Here is a 15,754-nt window from a genome sequence, read left to right as displayed (position 1 = left end):
AAGAGATTGTTGTGCTGTTGGTGATGATCTTTGGATCCTCACTGGACACAGAATAGTACCAGAATATTGCAGGGTGCCAAGTGTTATTCCTTTGTCAAGATGAGTAATAACGACATCCTGGGAATTGTAGACCAGCGAGTCTTGCATCAAGGGTGATAAACTATTGGAGAGGATTTTTAGAGATAGGGTATATGAGCATTTCGAGAAGCATAGTTTGATTAGGGATAGACAACATGGCTTTATGACGGGAAGATGAGCATGATTAAATGCCTTGAAGTAACAAAGAAAATTAATGAAAGTAGAGCAGTTGATGTAGTGTATATAGGTTTCTGTAAGGCAATTGGCAGGGTTTCCCACAGTAGGCTCATTTTAAAAAGTTAGGAAACATACAAACTTGCCTACATGGATTCAGAATTGACTTGTCCACAGAAGATGGGCTGGGGAGTATTAAATGGAGCAATTTCTGTCTGGAGATCGTTGACCAGTTGTGTACTGAGACTGCTGCTCTTTGATTTTTATACGTGACTTGGAAGAGGAAGTGGAGGTTTGGGTTAGTAAGCTTGCAAGTAACATGAAGTTTGGTGGTGGTTTGGATAGTGCAGAAGGTTGTCAGAGGTTACATTGACAGGATTCAGAGCTAGGTTGAGAAATGGCAGATAGAGTTCAAATTGGAAAAGTGTGAAGTGATCCACTTTGGAAGGTTGACATTAAACGCTGAGTACAAGGTTAATGATAGGATTCTTAACAGAGTGGAGGAACATGTGGATATCGGCATCCATGTCCATAGATCCCTCTAAGTTATCCGCAACTTGATAAGGTGGTTACAAAGGTGTGTGCTGTGTTGGGCATCATCAGTCAAGGGATTGAGTTCAAAAGCTATGAGATAATGTTGCAGCTCTATAAAACTCGGACTAAAACACACTTGGAATATTACGTTCAGTTCTGGTCACCTCATTATAGGAAGGATGTGGAAGTTTTAGAGAGGCTGTGAAGGAGATTTTCAGTGTCATAAACCCGAGTAATTCTGTAGATGCTGCAAATCTAAAGCACCAGACACACAAAGTACTGGATGTTCACAGCAGGTCAGGCAGCACCTATGGAAATGGAAAAACATCAGTCGCTGTTTTCAGCCGAGGCCCTGACTCCAGAAGAAGAGCTTTGGCTCAAAACATCGACTGTTTATTCATTTCCATAGAGATCTCCAGTATGCTGCCTGGATTAGCGAGCACGTCTGAAGAAGATAAGTTGAGCGGACTGGAACTATTGTTTCAAGGAAAGAGGATAAGATAATAAGAGGCATAAGAAGAATGGACAGCTAGAGACTTTTTCCCAGGGTGGAAATGCGCAATATGAGAGGGCATAATTTTAAGGTAATTGGAGGAAAGTATAGGGGGGATATCAAGGGTATGTTTTTTTTAAACCTTCTGAGTGGTGACTGCATGGAATGCATTGCCAGGGATGGTGATAAAGGAAGATACATTGGAGATATTTAAGAGACTCTTAGAAAAGCACAAGGGTGAAAGAAAAATGGAGGATAATGTGGGAGGGAAGTGTTAGATTGATCTTAGAGTAGGTTAAAAGGTCAACACAACATGGTGGGCCAAAAGGCCTGCACTATGCTGTCCTGTTCTCTTTTATAGTGAAGTGATGAGTTTATGTAATTCTATCACAAATAAGAGAAAATTTGCTAATGCTGGAAATACAAGCAATACACATAAATGCGGGAGAACTCGGCAGGCCACGCAGCATCTATGGAAAAGAGTACACTGTCGACATCTTGGGTCCTGATGAAGGGTCTCTGCCAAAAATGTCAACACTTTACTCTTTTGCATAGATGCTGCCTGGTCTGCTGAGTTCCTTCAGGTGTGGGGGGGCGGGGGGAAGGTGTGTGTGTGTTTTGTTATGTTCAATTTTCAAAGGCCTTTGGTAAGATACGTCACTTGAGATAGTTACCCCAATACCATAATTTTATGTAATATAATTGAATGGATTGATTAGTTATTAGCAAAGCAGTCAAAATAAACTGTCATCATTGTATTGGAAGGCTGTTTCCAAAGGTTTGGGTGCTGGGCCTCCATTGTTTACAATGTACGTCAATGATTTAAATTGTGTGATGAAGTATAATGTATTCAACTTTCATGATAAAATGTTGAATGTCAGTGTGTTGAAGGATGATGTTCAGGGACTTTGGTGTATTATTGACTATTTACAAGAATTGCCAAGGACATGGAAAGTGGTATGTAATGTAGAGAAATGTAAGGTCATTTACATTGTCAGTATCATTATTGGTGTGCCACAGGGATCAGTGGTGGGTCCTTTGTTGTTTATCATCAATATCTATGATCTGGATGACACTGTGGTTAACTGGATCAGCAAACTCGAGGATAACACCAAGATTGGGGGTGTAGTGAACAGTGAGGAAGGTTATCATGCCTTGCAGATGGATTGGCTAGAAAAATGGCAGATGGAATTTAATGCAGACAATTGTGAGATTTTTGCACTTCCATAGGGCCATCCAGGGTAGATCTGACACAGTGAACAATGGAACACTGAGGAGTGTGGTAGAATAAAGGGATCTTGGAATACAGATACGTAGTTTATTGAAAGAGGCGTCACACGTAGATAGGGTGGTAAAGCTTTCATGAATCAATGTGAAACCCCACTGGTTTCCTTGGCTGTGTAAGTCTAGGGAAGACGCACTCTGATCCAGCCAGACCTGTGAGATTGGGATGATTCTTACACTCCAAACCCCAGTTTGTGTGGATGCTGTGTAATTTGCCACCCTGTTACAACTCAGTGCCACGAAATAATAGACAGCACACTGCATACGACTAAATTAATTATACTTATGAATCTTACTTAACTAAAGGGTTAGTAAAGAAAAGGGCCCATTATAATTAAATAGTCAATGTGCACAAGTTGGAACTCATCTTGAACTTCTCTTGTCACTCACATGCTGGGCTCTCAGTCTGCGTGAGAGCTCATACCACATCTGAACGTCATGCTCAATTCTATCTTGAATAAACAAGTTGCCCACTGGTCGTATCCCACGATCGGTTCTCTCCATCTCCCACCGAGAAAAAAACTCCAAGACCAACCTTGGTGTCTCTCATCAAAAAAACTTCTCCCAGTTCCCCAATCCTAATTGGATGGCACACACTCCTCAATATCCCTTATCTTTAACAGTAACCCAAACAGGCAGAACAGACTGCTCTTACAGAACTGCTACAGCATAACAGTAAAGATGTAAACCAGGACATTACAAGTGTATTGAGTACAGAGATGGGATGTTATATCGAAGGTGTAAAAGACATGAGAGTATTGTGTGCAGTTTTGGTCACCTTCCTACTGGAAAGATGTAAATAAGGTTGAACGAGTGTAAAGAAAACTTAAAAAGGAAGTTGCAAGTCTGAAGGACCCAAGTTATAAGGAAAGATTGAATAGTTTAGAACGTAGAAAACTGAGAGAGGATTTGATAGAGATATGCAAAATCATGAGGGTATAGATAGGTTAAATGCAAGCAGGCTTTTTCCACTGAGGTTGGATGGGACTACAACCAGAAATGGTGAATGCAAGCTCGATTTCAATGTTTAACAGAAGTTTGGATAGGCACACAGATGGTAGGGATATGGAGGGCTATGGTCCCGGTGCAGGTTGATAGGAGTAGGCATTCTAACTAGTTTTGGCATCGACTAGATGTGTCATAGGGGCTGTTTCTGTGCTGTGCTTCTCTGTGACTCTCTGAGATTGGTAGCCAAATTCTTTTTCATAGAGATCGAGAGGTTGGCATTCAGAGAATCTTGATTGTGTTTGTACACAAATCAGTGAAGGTTAATATGCAGAAAGAGCAACCAAAATGGTACATTGGACTTTATTACGAAAGGAATTAATTATTAATGTAAGATGTCTTAATTCAATTATACAAGTTCCTATAAGACTGCATGTGTACATGCCTAGTTTCCCTTAAGGAAAAGTATAAAGATTATACTGGCATTGGAAAAGTAAAGCAAGTGCCCTATAGATTTATTTCTGAGGTACTGTTTGTATTATGAGAAATAGTTAAACAGACTGGATCTATACTCTTGAAAAATGAAGTGATTTCATTGAAACATTTAAAAGTTCTTATAGCTTTACAGTGCAGACATGGAGTTTGTGTTTTCTTTGGTGCCTTGAACCAGAGATCAGAGTCCACAGTTAGGTGTCAACCCTTCAGAATCGGGTTTGTGGAGAAATTTCTTCACACAAAGTCTAATTAAGCTTTGGAATTTGCTACCCAAGAGACATTTAAAACTCACACAATAGTCAAGACTAATATTGATTGATCTGTAGCTGTCAAGTGGATGAATGATGTGGTGTTAGTGCAAATAAGTGCTGAAGTAATACAAATTACTGAAGTTAAACTACATGGCAGGGTGATGGGAACCAGAACTGAGGATGAGCCAGCAGGCTTAAAAGTAGATAATGGGTGTAACATGAGTGTAAGGAAAGACAAGCCAAAGGTTGGGTACAAACGCAGACAGGGCAAAGAGTTAAATTGTACCACAGAGGCAAAATTCAGCAGGGCGAAGAATGCAGGACTGAAGGTGCTGTATTTAAATACACGTAGCATTCAGAATAAGGTGGACGAGCTTGTGGCGCAATTAGAGATTAGTAGGTATGACCTTGTAGGCATCGCTGAGTCGTGCCTGAAAGAAGGCCATAGTTGGGAGCTTAACATCAAAGGATGTACCTTGTATTGAAAGGACAGGCAGGAAGGCGTAGGTGGTGGTGTGGCTCTATTGGTAAGAGGTGTAAATACATCTTTACAAAGAGCCGACATGGGGTCAGAGAATGTTGAATCTTTGTGAGTGGAGTTAAGAAATTGCAAGGATTAGGAAAAAACCATTATGGGAAATATATACAGACCTTCAAATAGTAGTGAAGATGTGGGGCTGAGATTGCAAAGGGAGCTGAAAAAGGCATGTAATAAGAGAAATGACACAATTGTAATGGGGGACTGCAGTGTGCGAGGGGATTCGGAAAATCAGTTCACAAGAGAGGGAATTTGATGATTGCCTATGAGATGTCTTTTTAGAGCAGCTTATACTTGAGCCTACTCGGGGAAAGGCCATCTTAGATTGGGTGTTGTGTAATAACCCAGATCTTATTATCCCTTAACATAAAGGAACCCCTTAGGAGGTGGTGATCATAATATAATTGAATTCATACTGCAATTTGAGAGAAGCATAAGTCACAAGTATCAGTATCACAATGGAATACAGGGAATTACAGGGGCATGAGAGAGGAGTTTGCCCAGGTGGATTGGAGGAGGATACTGGCGGGGATGGCTGAAGTTTCTGGGAATAGTTTACAAGCGCAGGATAGATATGTTCCACAGAAGAAGTTGTTCTCAAATGGCAGGGGTAGGCAACCGTGGCTGACAAAGGAAGTTAAGGACTGTATAAAAGCATATAAGGTAGCACAAGTGAATGGGAAGTTGGATGATTAGGAAGCTTTTAACATCCAACAAAAGGCAACCAAAAAAGCTGTAAGAAGGGAAAAAATGAAATATATGGGCAGACTAGCAAATAATATACAGCAGAATCTTGTACTAAAAGTCTTTTCAGTTATATAAAGAGTAAAAGAGAAGTGAGAGTTCATACTGAACCACTGGAAATTGATTCTGATGAGGTAGTAATGGGGGACAAAGAAATGGCAGATGAACTTAATGGGTACTTTGCATTAGTCTTCACTCTGGAAGATACTAGCAGTGTACCAGATGATCGTGAGTGTCAGGGAACAAGAGTGAGTGCCATTGCTATTACAAAGGAAAAAGTGCTAGGCAAACTCAAAGGTCTTAATGTGGATAAATCATCTGGACCAGGTGGACTACATCCCAGAGTCCTGAGAGTGGTTGCTGAAGAGATAATGGAAGCATTGGTCACTATCTTTCAAGAATCACTTGATTCAGGCATGGTCCCAGAGGACTGGAAGATTGCAAATGTCACCCCACTCTTTAAGAAGTGAGGAAGACAAAAGAAAGGAAATTATAGGCCAGTTAGTCTAACCTCAGCGCCTGGGAAAGTGTTGGAGTGTATTATTAAGTTTGAGGTTTTGAAGTACTTGGAGACTAATGATAAAATAAGTCAGTATGGTTTCTGTTATGGGAAATCTTGTCTGACAAATCTGTTAGAGTTCTTGGAGGAAGAAACAAGTAGGGTGGACAAAGGAAAGGCAGTGGATGTCATTTACATGGATTTTCAGAAGCCACACATGAGGTTGTTTAACAAGATTAAATCCAGTGGTGTTATAGGAAAGCCACTGGCATGAATATTGGAATGGCAGAATATTGGAACTGGCAGAAGCAGCAAGTGGGAATAAAAGGGGCCTTTTCTGGTTGGCTGCTGGTGACTAGTGGTTTTCCCCTGGGGTCAGTACTGGGACCGCTGCTTTTCACATTGTTTGTCAAGGGGAAAGTAATGGAATTGATGGCTTTGTGGCAAAGTTTGCGGATGATATGAAGATAACTGGAGGGGTAGGTAGTGCTGAGGAAGTAATGTGATTGCAGCAGGACAGACAAATTGGAAGAATGGGCAAAAATTAGCAGATAAAATACAATGTTGGCAAATGTATGATAATACATTTTGGTAAACGGAACAATAGTGTGGACTATTATCTAAATGGGGAGAAGGTTCAAACATCAGAGGTGCAGAGGAATTCTCATGCAAGACTCCCAGAAGGTTAATTTACAGGTTGAGTCTGTGGTAAAGAATGCAAATGCAATGTTGGCATTTATTTCATGGGGAATAGAATATAAAAGCAAGGAGATAATTCTGAACCTTTATAAGACATAAAGTCAGGCTGCACTTGGAGTACTGTCAGAAGTTTTGGGACCCATATCTCAGAAAATGTGTTGTCATTGGAGTGAATCCAGAAGACGTTCACGAGGATGATTCTGGGAATGAAGGGGTTTACATATGAGGAGCATTTGGCAGCTTTGGGCCTGTACTCACTGGAATTTAGAAGAATGTGGGGGGGGGGCCTGTAATGCGCTGTAGATTTCTATGTTCTATGAATCTCATTGAAACGTACTGAATATTGAAAGAACTAGATATGTGGATGTCGAGAGGGTGTTTTTCTGTGGTGGGGGGTATCCAGAACTAGAGGGCACAGCCTCAAAATTGAAGGGTGACCCTTTAGAACAGAGGTAAGGAGGATTTTTTTTTGTCAGAGTGTAGTAAATCCGTGGAACCTCTGCTGCAGACTTTTGTGAAGGCCAAATCTGTGCATATATTTAAGGCGAAAGTTGATTGTTTCCTGATTGGTCAGGGCCTCAAAGGATATGACGAGAAGGCAGGTGTATGGGTTTGAGTTAGATCTGGGATCAGCCATGATGGAATGACAGAGCGGACTCAATGGGCTGAATATTGAGTCAAAAAATTGCTATTTTAATGACTATATGAAATGTTTAGCCCAGAATCTTGATGGGCATTCTACAAATCTTATGCAATTTGAAATGGAGTTTTTTTTTAAATTTCAGAGTAATTCGACTAATAGTAAGAACATTTGAATTGTTTGCCTTAAATTACTTAATGAGTACATCGTAGCTGTAACTCCTTAACCCTTGTTATTCTTTTCAGTACTTTGAATATACCAAAATGCATGAAATTCGTCATAATATCAAGAAGGAATTGTGTATGCATAACTTAAACGGCAATGCTTTTCTTCAGGGATGCGTGTACCAAAATTCAAACAATTTTGTTCCATCAGAGCAGAAATGGGAGCTCAAGGTAAGTAATGTATAGATTACAATTCGTAAGCGATGTATTCTGACATTGGTGTTAAAAATTTTGTTGAATTTCATTGTGCGGCAAAATACTTCTCAAATGATTTCTAGCTCTCCAGCTATGTTGTAAAGCATTTGGGATATTTGTTTGCTTTGTATAATAGGTGCAGAAATATGCACCTTTCAATTTCAAATTTTACAAGGTCCTTAATGATTAAGTAGAAAAAAAAGTAATTTGTTATAGTAGTGAAACCTCTATAACAGGAAAGCCCGAGTTCACAAATAAGTATGAGGTGATGCTATTCAAGGCAGCAATTAACATGCAACAGTAGGTTGCAGGTTTTCAGTGATTATATTGTGGCGACCCACTTTCTGCGCAGGCGAACTGGCTCACAAATAGCCAGCGCGCGGAGGGAGACTTTGGTAATGCACCTCTGACGTCATTTCCGCCGGAGAGGGCGGGCGCTAGGGATTTAAGTGCCAGCACCGCGAAGTTTGAATAAACTAGTTTCGAAACGACTTACAAACTGCGTGTCGTTATCTCAGCGCTGTTTGTAGCACATCGCTACATTGGTGACCCCGACAGTCCAAACAGGATTTGGACCAAAGATGACCAACCCCTCATCTGTTCACGCAGTTTTGCTAACACTGCCGACTTTCTGGACGCTGCGACCACGCGTGTGGTTAAGCCAAGCAGAAGCCCAGTTCCAGATTCGGCAGATATCCTCTGATTCCATGTGTTACTACCACGTGGTGAGCGCCCTTGATGGCCACCCAGATGACGGATTTCATACAGTCGCCCCCGGAAGAACGCAAATATGAAGCATTCAAGGCGCTGCTCATTGGGACCTTTGGCCTCTCACGGCGTGAGCAGGGTGCCCGCCTGCTTCACCTGGACGGTTTGGGAGACAGGCTGCCGTCAGCATTGATGAACGAGATGCTGGCCCTGGCTGACGGACACCAGCCCTGCCTCATGTTCGAGCAAGTGTTCCTAGAGTGACTGTCCGAGGACATACATCTGCTGCTGGCCGACGCAGATTTCAGCGACACCCAGAAGGTGGCGGCCCGGGCAGACGTGCTGTGGAAAGCCAAGAGGGAGAGCATGGCGTCTGTCCGTCAGATTACCAGGCCACGCGCCCAACAACAGACCAGACCAGGCCCAGCGGGGGGGGGGGGCGCACACAACACAGAGGCAGGAGTGAGGAGGCCAGTGAACAGTGGTGTTTCTATCACCAGTGGTGGGGCACAGAAGCCCGCCGTTGTCACCCGCCCTGCAGGGCCAGGGCCAGGGCCAGCTGCTGCTAATGACTGGCGGCTGGCCACCAGGACAGCCTCTTGTACGTCTGGGACAAACAGTCAGCACGTCGCTTCTTGGTCAACACCGGAGCGGAGATCAGCGTCTTGCCCCCGACGGGGTACGACACCCGCAACAGGAAGCCAGGACCCACCCTGAGGGCTGCAAACGGCAGCACAATACGGACCTACGGCACCCGCACAGTGCAGCTGCAGTTCGGTGCCAGCCGGTTCACGTGGGACTTCACACTGGCCATGGTGGCCCAACCACTCCTGGGGGCGGACTTCTTGCGAGCTCACAGCCTGCTGGTCAACTTGCAAGGGAAAAGACTGGTACATCCCGAGACTTTCCAGACATTCTCTCTGGGTGAAGCCAAGTTGCCGGCCCCACACCTGGACTCCATCACGCTGTCAGACAATGAATTCACCAGAATCCTGGCGGACCTTCCATCGATTCTGACACCGCAGTTCATGGCAGCCATGCCCAGACACAGAGTACAGCACCACATTCTGACCCAGGGACCACCCCTCCATGCCCGCGCACGAAGGCTCCCCCTGGAAAAGTTCCGCCTGGGAAAGGAGGAGTTCAAAAGGATGGAGGAATTGGGGATCGTACGGAGGTCCGACAGCCCATGGGCCTCCCCCCTGCATATGGCGCCCAAAGCAGCCGGGGGTTGGAGACCATGTGGCGACTACTGCAGACTGAATGAGGCTACCACTCCAGACCGCTACCCCGTGCCGCACATACAGGACTTTGCAGCAAACCTGCATGGGGCAAGAATCTTTTCCAAAGTAAACCTCGTCTGGGGATACCATCAAATCCCGGTGCACCCTGAAGACATCCCCAAAACAGCACTCATGACCCCATTCGGCCTGAAGAATGCCACACAGACGTTCCAGCGACTAATGAACGCGGTGGGACGCGACCTGGACTTTGCGTTCATCTATTTGGACGACATCCTTATAGCCAGCAGTTGTTGTCAGGAGCATCTGTCCCACCTCCGCCAGCCCTACTCCCGCCTGAGTGATTTCAGCCTCACGATCAACCCGGCCAAATGCCAGTTCGGTCTCGATACCATCGACTTCCTGGGCCACAGGATTACCAAAGACGGGGCAACACCTCTGCCTGCCAAGGTAGACGCGATCCGCCACTTTGCCCGGCCCAACACGGTCAAAGGCCTGCAGGAGTTTGTTGGTATGGTGAACTTCTACCACCGTTTTCTCCCCTCAGCAGCCCGTATCATACGCCCTTTGTACACCCTGATGTCGGGTAAAGGCGAGGACATTACTTGGGACGAGGAGACCGCGGCCGCTTTCTTTAAAGCCAAGGAAGCCTTGGCAGATGCCGCGATGCTGGTGCACCCCAGAACGGACGTTCCGACTGCCCTCACAGTGGACGCATCCAATACAGCAGGCAGTGGGGTGCTGGAGCAGCTCATCGAGGGGCGCTGGCACCCCCTGGCATTCTTCAGCAAGCACCTACAACCACCCGAACTCAAGTACAGTGCTTTCAACCTGTAGCTGTTGGCACTGTATCTGGCAATCTGGCATTTCAGGTACTTCTAAGAAGGCAGGCCGTTCGCCGCATTCACGGACCACAAACCGTTGACTTTCGTGTTCGCAAAGGTGTCCGATCCCTGGTCGGCTCGCCAGCAGCGACATCTGTCCTACATCTCCGAGTACACGATGGACATCCAGCTTGTCTCAGGAAAGGACAACGTCGTGGCGGACACACTCTCTAGACTCCAGACCGCAGTCTCGGATTTGCAGCTGCAGGACTTTCTCGTAGGCCCAGGTGATAGGACCCTCCTGTGCGACGTGGCTACTGGCCAACCTCGCCCCATCGTCCCGGCAGCCTGGAGGCGGCGAGTTTTCGACTCCATACACGGTTTGGCGCACCCATCTATCAGGACAACCGTCCGACTGGTCTCCAGCAAGTTCGCGTGGCATGGACTTCGCAAGCAGGTCAGTGAATGGGCCAGAACGTGCGCGCAGTGCCAAACAGCCAAGGTGCAGCGGCACACTAAAGCCCCGCTGCAGCAGTTCGAACCCACCCACCAGAGGTTCGACCACATTCATGTGGATATCGTGGGCCCCCTACCAGTGTCCCGAGGAACACGGTACCTCCTCACTATGGTAGACTGGTTCACGAGGTGGCCAGAGGCGGTCCTGCCCACCGACACATCTGCCGATTCCTGCGCCCGAGCACTGATCGCAACCTGGGTAGCACGCTTTGGGGTATTGGCCCACATTACCACCGACAGAGGCGCCCAGTTCACCTCCAGCCTGTGGTCGGCTGTGGCCAGCCTGTTGGGAACGCAGCTGCACCACACAACTGCCTACCACCCACAGTCGAACGGACTGGTGGAACGCTTCCACCGTCACTTGAAGTCGGCTCTCATAGCCCGCCTGAGAGGACCTAACTAGGTGGACGAGCTTCCCTGGGTCCTGCTTGGAATTTGTACAGTGCCCAAAGAGGATCTGCACGCCTCGTCGGCCGAGTTGGTTTACAGCGCGCCCCAGGCCGTCCCGGGAGAGTTCATACCAGTCCCAAGGGGGCAAGAGGAAGAGCCCGCAGCAGTCCTGGACAGGCTACGTGAAAGGCTCGGCAACCTGGCCCCTGCACCAACTTCACAGCACGGACGGACCCCGACCCATATACCCAAAGACCTGCAGAACTGTAAGTTTGTGTTTGTACGAAGGGGCTGACATCGGGCAGCGCTACAGCGGCCGTACGAGGGGCCATTCAAGGTGATCAACAACAACGGGTCCGCATACATTCTGGACGTTGGGGGAAAAGAGGAGGTTTTCACGGTGGACCGACTCAAACCAGCCCATGTGGACTTGGCACAGCCGGTCGAGGTTCAGGCACCGCGGCGCAGAGGCAGACCTCCCAAACAGAGGCTGATCCAGACTGTGGACATTTGGGGGGGGGGGGCTATGTGGTGAACCACTTTCTGCGCAGATGACCCAGCTCACAAAGAGCCAGCGCACGGGGCGAGTCTTTGGTAATGCACCTCTGACGTTATATCCGCCGGAGAGGGCGGGCGCTAGGGATTTAAATGCCAGCGCCGCAAAGTTTGAATAAACTAGTCTCGAAACGACTTACCGACTGCGTGTCGTTATTTCAGCGCTGTGTGTAGCACCACTACAATATTGTATTTCTTTGTTCTACTGTGAATGCCTGCAACAAAATGAATCTCTGGATAGTATATAGTGACATATATGCACTTTCTTAATAAATTTACTTTGAACTTTGAATAATTGTATTACAAAAGCAAATAACTAGCTGCTTAGTGTTTTGTTTTGTAACTTCAAAGCATTAAACTAATTCAAATGAACGCATGGGAATACAGGTCTAACTTTGTGTTTACCATAAGTGAGGCACGCAAGTATCGTGTGGTGACTTGTGCAATTCATGTATTTATACATATGACCAGTAATGAATTATTTAAATGAACAAGAATGCTGAATCAAACAATATGTATACAAGATTACTCAAATATTACTGAAATATTAAATACCGTACACAACACTTGGGTCTACAGTGGTATGAATGTAGTGGGTGTTTAAGACACACAGTGTAAAGCCTGACAAGGTGCATTAATGGGGGCATAAAGCTAGAATGGAGCATAATTGCTTATGCAAAATAATGATTTATTAATAATTATTTGTATTTATAAGGTGCCTTTTTAAAGCAGCAAAACCTGCAGAATGTGTCATGGAAATGCCATCATATAAGCAGACACATGAAGGTGTTAAAGGTGGATGATCATAAGCTTAGTCAGCTTATAGGCTTTAAGGAGCATCTTGTAGGAGGAACATGATGTGGAGCAGCAGAACTATTTAAGTAAAAACACGATCGCCGGTATTTGGGTAATTGAACTCAGGTTATCAGTGAGCTAGAATGGTAAGGACATGGATTTTTAAGGATACTATGTCTGGAGGAGATCAGAAGCTTTTTATAACCACAAGAAATTCTGTAGATGCTGGAGATCCAAAGCAACATGCACAAAATCCTGGAGGAACTCAGCAGAGTCTATGGAAATGAATCAACATTTCATGCCAAGAACCCTCTTCAGGACTGGAATAGAGGCTATTTGTTGATTTGAAAATAAAGGAGGATTTTTAAATAGTGAATTTGCTTAACAACACAGAGTAGGTCAGAGAGCATAAAGAATGAATGGGATTTGTTTACAAGCTGAGATACACAGAGCTCAGTTCTGGATGATCTTGTGTATCCTAAGTGGAGGATGAGGGAAGTTAACCAGGAGTACTTTGGAATAGTCCAAACATGTGGTAACTGATTTGTAGAAGAGTTCTGCAGCAGGTGAGCTAAGTTGGGTCTAATTTTAATTGATAGTATTCATCTTTGTCGTGGCTAAATACTGTACTTCCTTCTGACCTGCTGGAACTTATTCCTAATGTATAGGTATTCAGCCAACTACTTCAGTGGCTTCTGAAATCTACACCAATTTGACATATACCAATATTGCTCAGAGGTATTTTCTATGATGAAGCTGCAGATGGAGAAATCATCTGCCTGAAATACAACTCTGACATCCCTGTCCATAGATTAATTCTCTACCTCATCACCAACAGGTCTCCAAGAAGCTTTTGTTCTCTGCCAAAGCCTTTTGTAGGTTACAAGCATGTATACAACAATTGGGAGGGAAGTGAAAAATGAAACCGCCACTTGAAATAAACATCTGAACTAATCTCTCATCCAGTGGTAAATTCATCCTGTTTTGACCTGCAATGTAAAACAATTTCAGCTCTGAACTGGATCCAGATGAAATGGTTCACAAGTGGCACCAGAGTAATTCTGGGGAATAAGAATGGAAACTCAAATCAAGTTATGGACCACAAAACAACATTGTCCAAATAAAAAAAAAAATTACAGAGAATTAACTACACACTACATATCTTTGGACACTAAATTGTTTATTTAATTGGCTTGACTAACTAACTTTCAGTTCGAGCCAATCGTGACTATATTTCACTGGGCTACAATGAAATATAATGAATATTAGGCTGTAAAGTGGCTATATTTCATTAGGAGTTTGAAGAGATTTGGTTTATCAACTAAAACACTCAAACTTGTGCAAATGTACCATGGGGAGTTTTCTGACTGGCTGCATCACCGTCTGCTGTGGGGCAGGGGCTACTGGAAAAGATCAAAGTAAGTTGCGGTAACTTGTAAAATTAGTCAGCTCCATCATGGGTGTTAGCCTCCGTAGTATCCAAGACATCTTCAAGGAGAATTACCTTAGAAAGGCGATGTTTATGATTGAGATCTCCACCACCCAGGATATGCCTTCTCTTGTTGTTGCCATTGGGAGGAATATACAGAAGCATGAAGGCACACACTCAGCGATTCAGGAACAGCTGCTTCCCCTCTGCAGCTTGAACCCATGAGTGTACTTGTGTATTGCTGGTAACTGCTGCCATTAAGTTAATAAGTTTCACAACATATGCCAGTAATATTAAAACTGATTCTGAAAGGGAATGATGAAGCAGGAGAATGTATATCCTGAGTTATGGCATGTGAATATAGCCTGAAGCTCATACTAGAGTTAGTTATAAAGCTTAAGTTATGAATAGGTAAGCTTGTTAAGAGTGATAGCAGGAAGAGGAATGGCATCAATGCCTTCCTTAATACTCATTATGAAGCTGCAGTTAGGGCAGAAATGAAGGTCCATTGCTGTAGTCTTCATTGCTGTTTCTGTACCAATCATTTTTTTGATTAGTCAGGGTTGTTAGCCCTGAGCTGAACCCCTGAACCTGGAGGACCAGTGGACCTGGCCTCTACCCTTTGACCTGTTTGGCATGGGTGACCCTACCAAGAGCCAAAGCACAAGGCCTTGACTCCAACAAACGTTAGCTCTCTGGGTCATTGAGGCATGCAAGCCTCCAAGCCTACAATAAAATTGTGGTCCTCTTGGAGGATCAATGCCTAGGGAATAGATTATGTGAAGTAGTCAGAAGACAGCTTAAATCTTCACCATCTTCAATGTGGCATTTGTCTATAACAGGGGTTTCCAAGCTTTTTAATGGCAAGGACCCCTACCATTAACAGAGAGGTCTGTGGACCCCAGGTTGGGAACCCCTGGTCTGAAGTGTATTTCCAAAACAGTCAAAGTTATTCTGACTAATAAGAAAAATGTATTGCAAGTTTATCTTTCATATATTGTTTTGTATTACAGGAGATGCATCTTATAAATCAAGCTACAAAAGAGTGTTTAAGCGCAAGAGGTGGAAAACCCAATCTGACACCGTGCAATCCTTCTGATCAATTTCAAAAGTGGATTTTCAGCTAACAAGCAATCTAGCCCCTGAAGCAATGAAGATTAAGTAAAAATTTTGTATCAAAGTCAGGAAACAAAACACAGGCTTGAAAGGCACAATGAAAACATACAAGTCTTTGTAATGGAACTATTTTCAAGACATTTTTAAAGTTTGTAATAAAGCAAATTGCACTTGAATGATTTAGATGGTGCTAGGGTTCTCTTCCTATATATTCTCTTATTGCAATGGACACTTTTAATCGACTTGCAATTTTAATTACTACAAAACTCAACAATGAATATGGATACTGTAAGATTTTTATTTTACAGAATTGGTGATTGTGTTGGTAACATTTTAGTAATGAAGAAATGGCAAAATAAATTCAGTTTACTTTTGAAAAGTAAAGTA

General features: G+C 44.3%; 1 protein-coding gene across 3 annotated transcripts in view; it reads left to right on the top strand.

Annotated features, from left to right (window-relative positions):
* The window catches only part of galnt3 (UDP-N-acetyl-alpha-D-galactosamine:polypeptide N-acetylgalactosaminyltransferase 3 (GalNAc-T3)), a 46,365-nt gene extending 30,611 nt beyond the window's left edge, over positions 1–15,754 (top strand). For all 3 annotated transcript variants that reach the window (XM_059966421.1, XM_059966418.1, XM_059966422.1), the window contains 2 exons: positions 7,620–7,769; positions 15,265–15,754. In XM_059966421.1, the coding sequence (XP_059822404.1) occupies positions 7,620–7,769; positions 15,265–15,378 (264 nt within the window). In that variant the 3' untranslated portion in view covers positions 15,379–15,754. The remainder of the gene's footprint in view (positions 1–7,619; positions 7,770–15,264) is intronic.

The sequence above is a fragment of the Hypanus sabinus genome, chromosome 4 (genome assembly GCF_030144855.1).
Source record: "Hypanus sabinus isolate sHypSab1 chromosome 4, sHypSab1.hap1, whole genome shotgun sequence".
Lineage (NCBI taxonomy): Eukaryota > Metazoa > Chordata > Chondrichthyes > Myliobatiformes > Dasyatidae > Hypanus > Hypanus sabinus.
The sequence above is the reverse complement of the archived record's forward strand: the minus strand, read 5'-3'. Positions and strand labels throughout refer to the sequence as shown.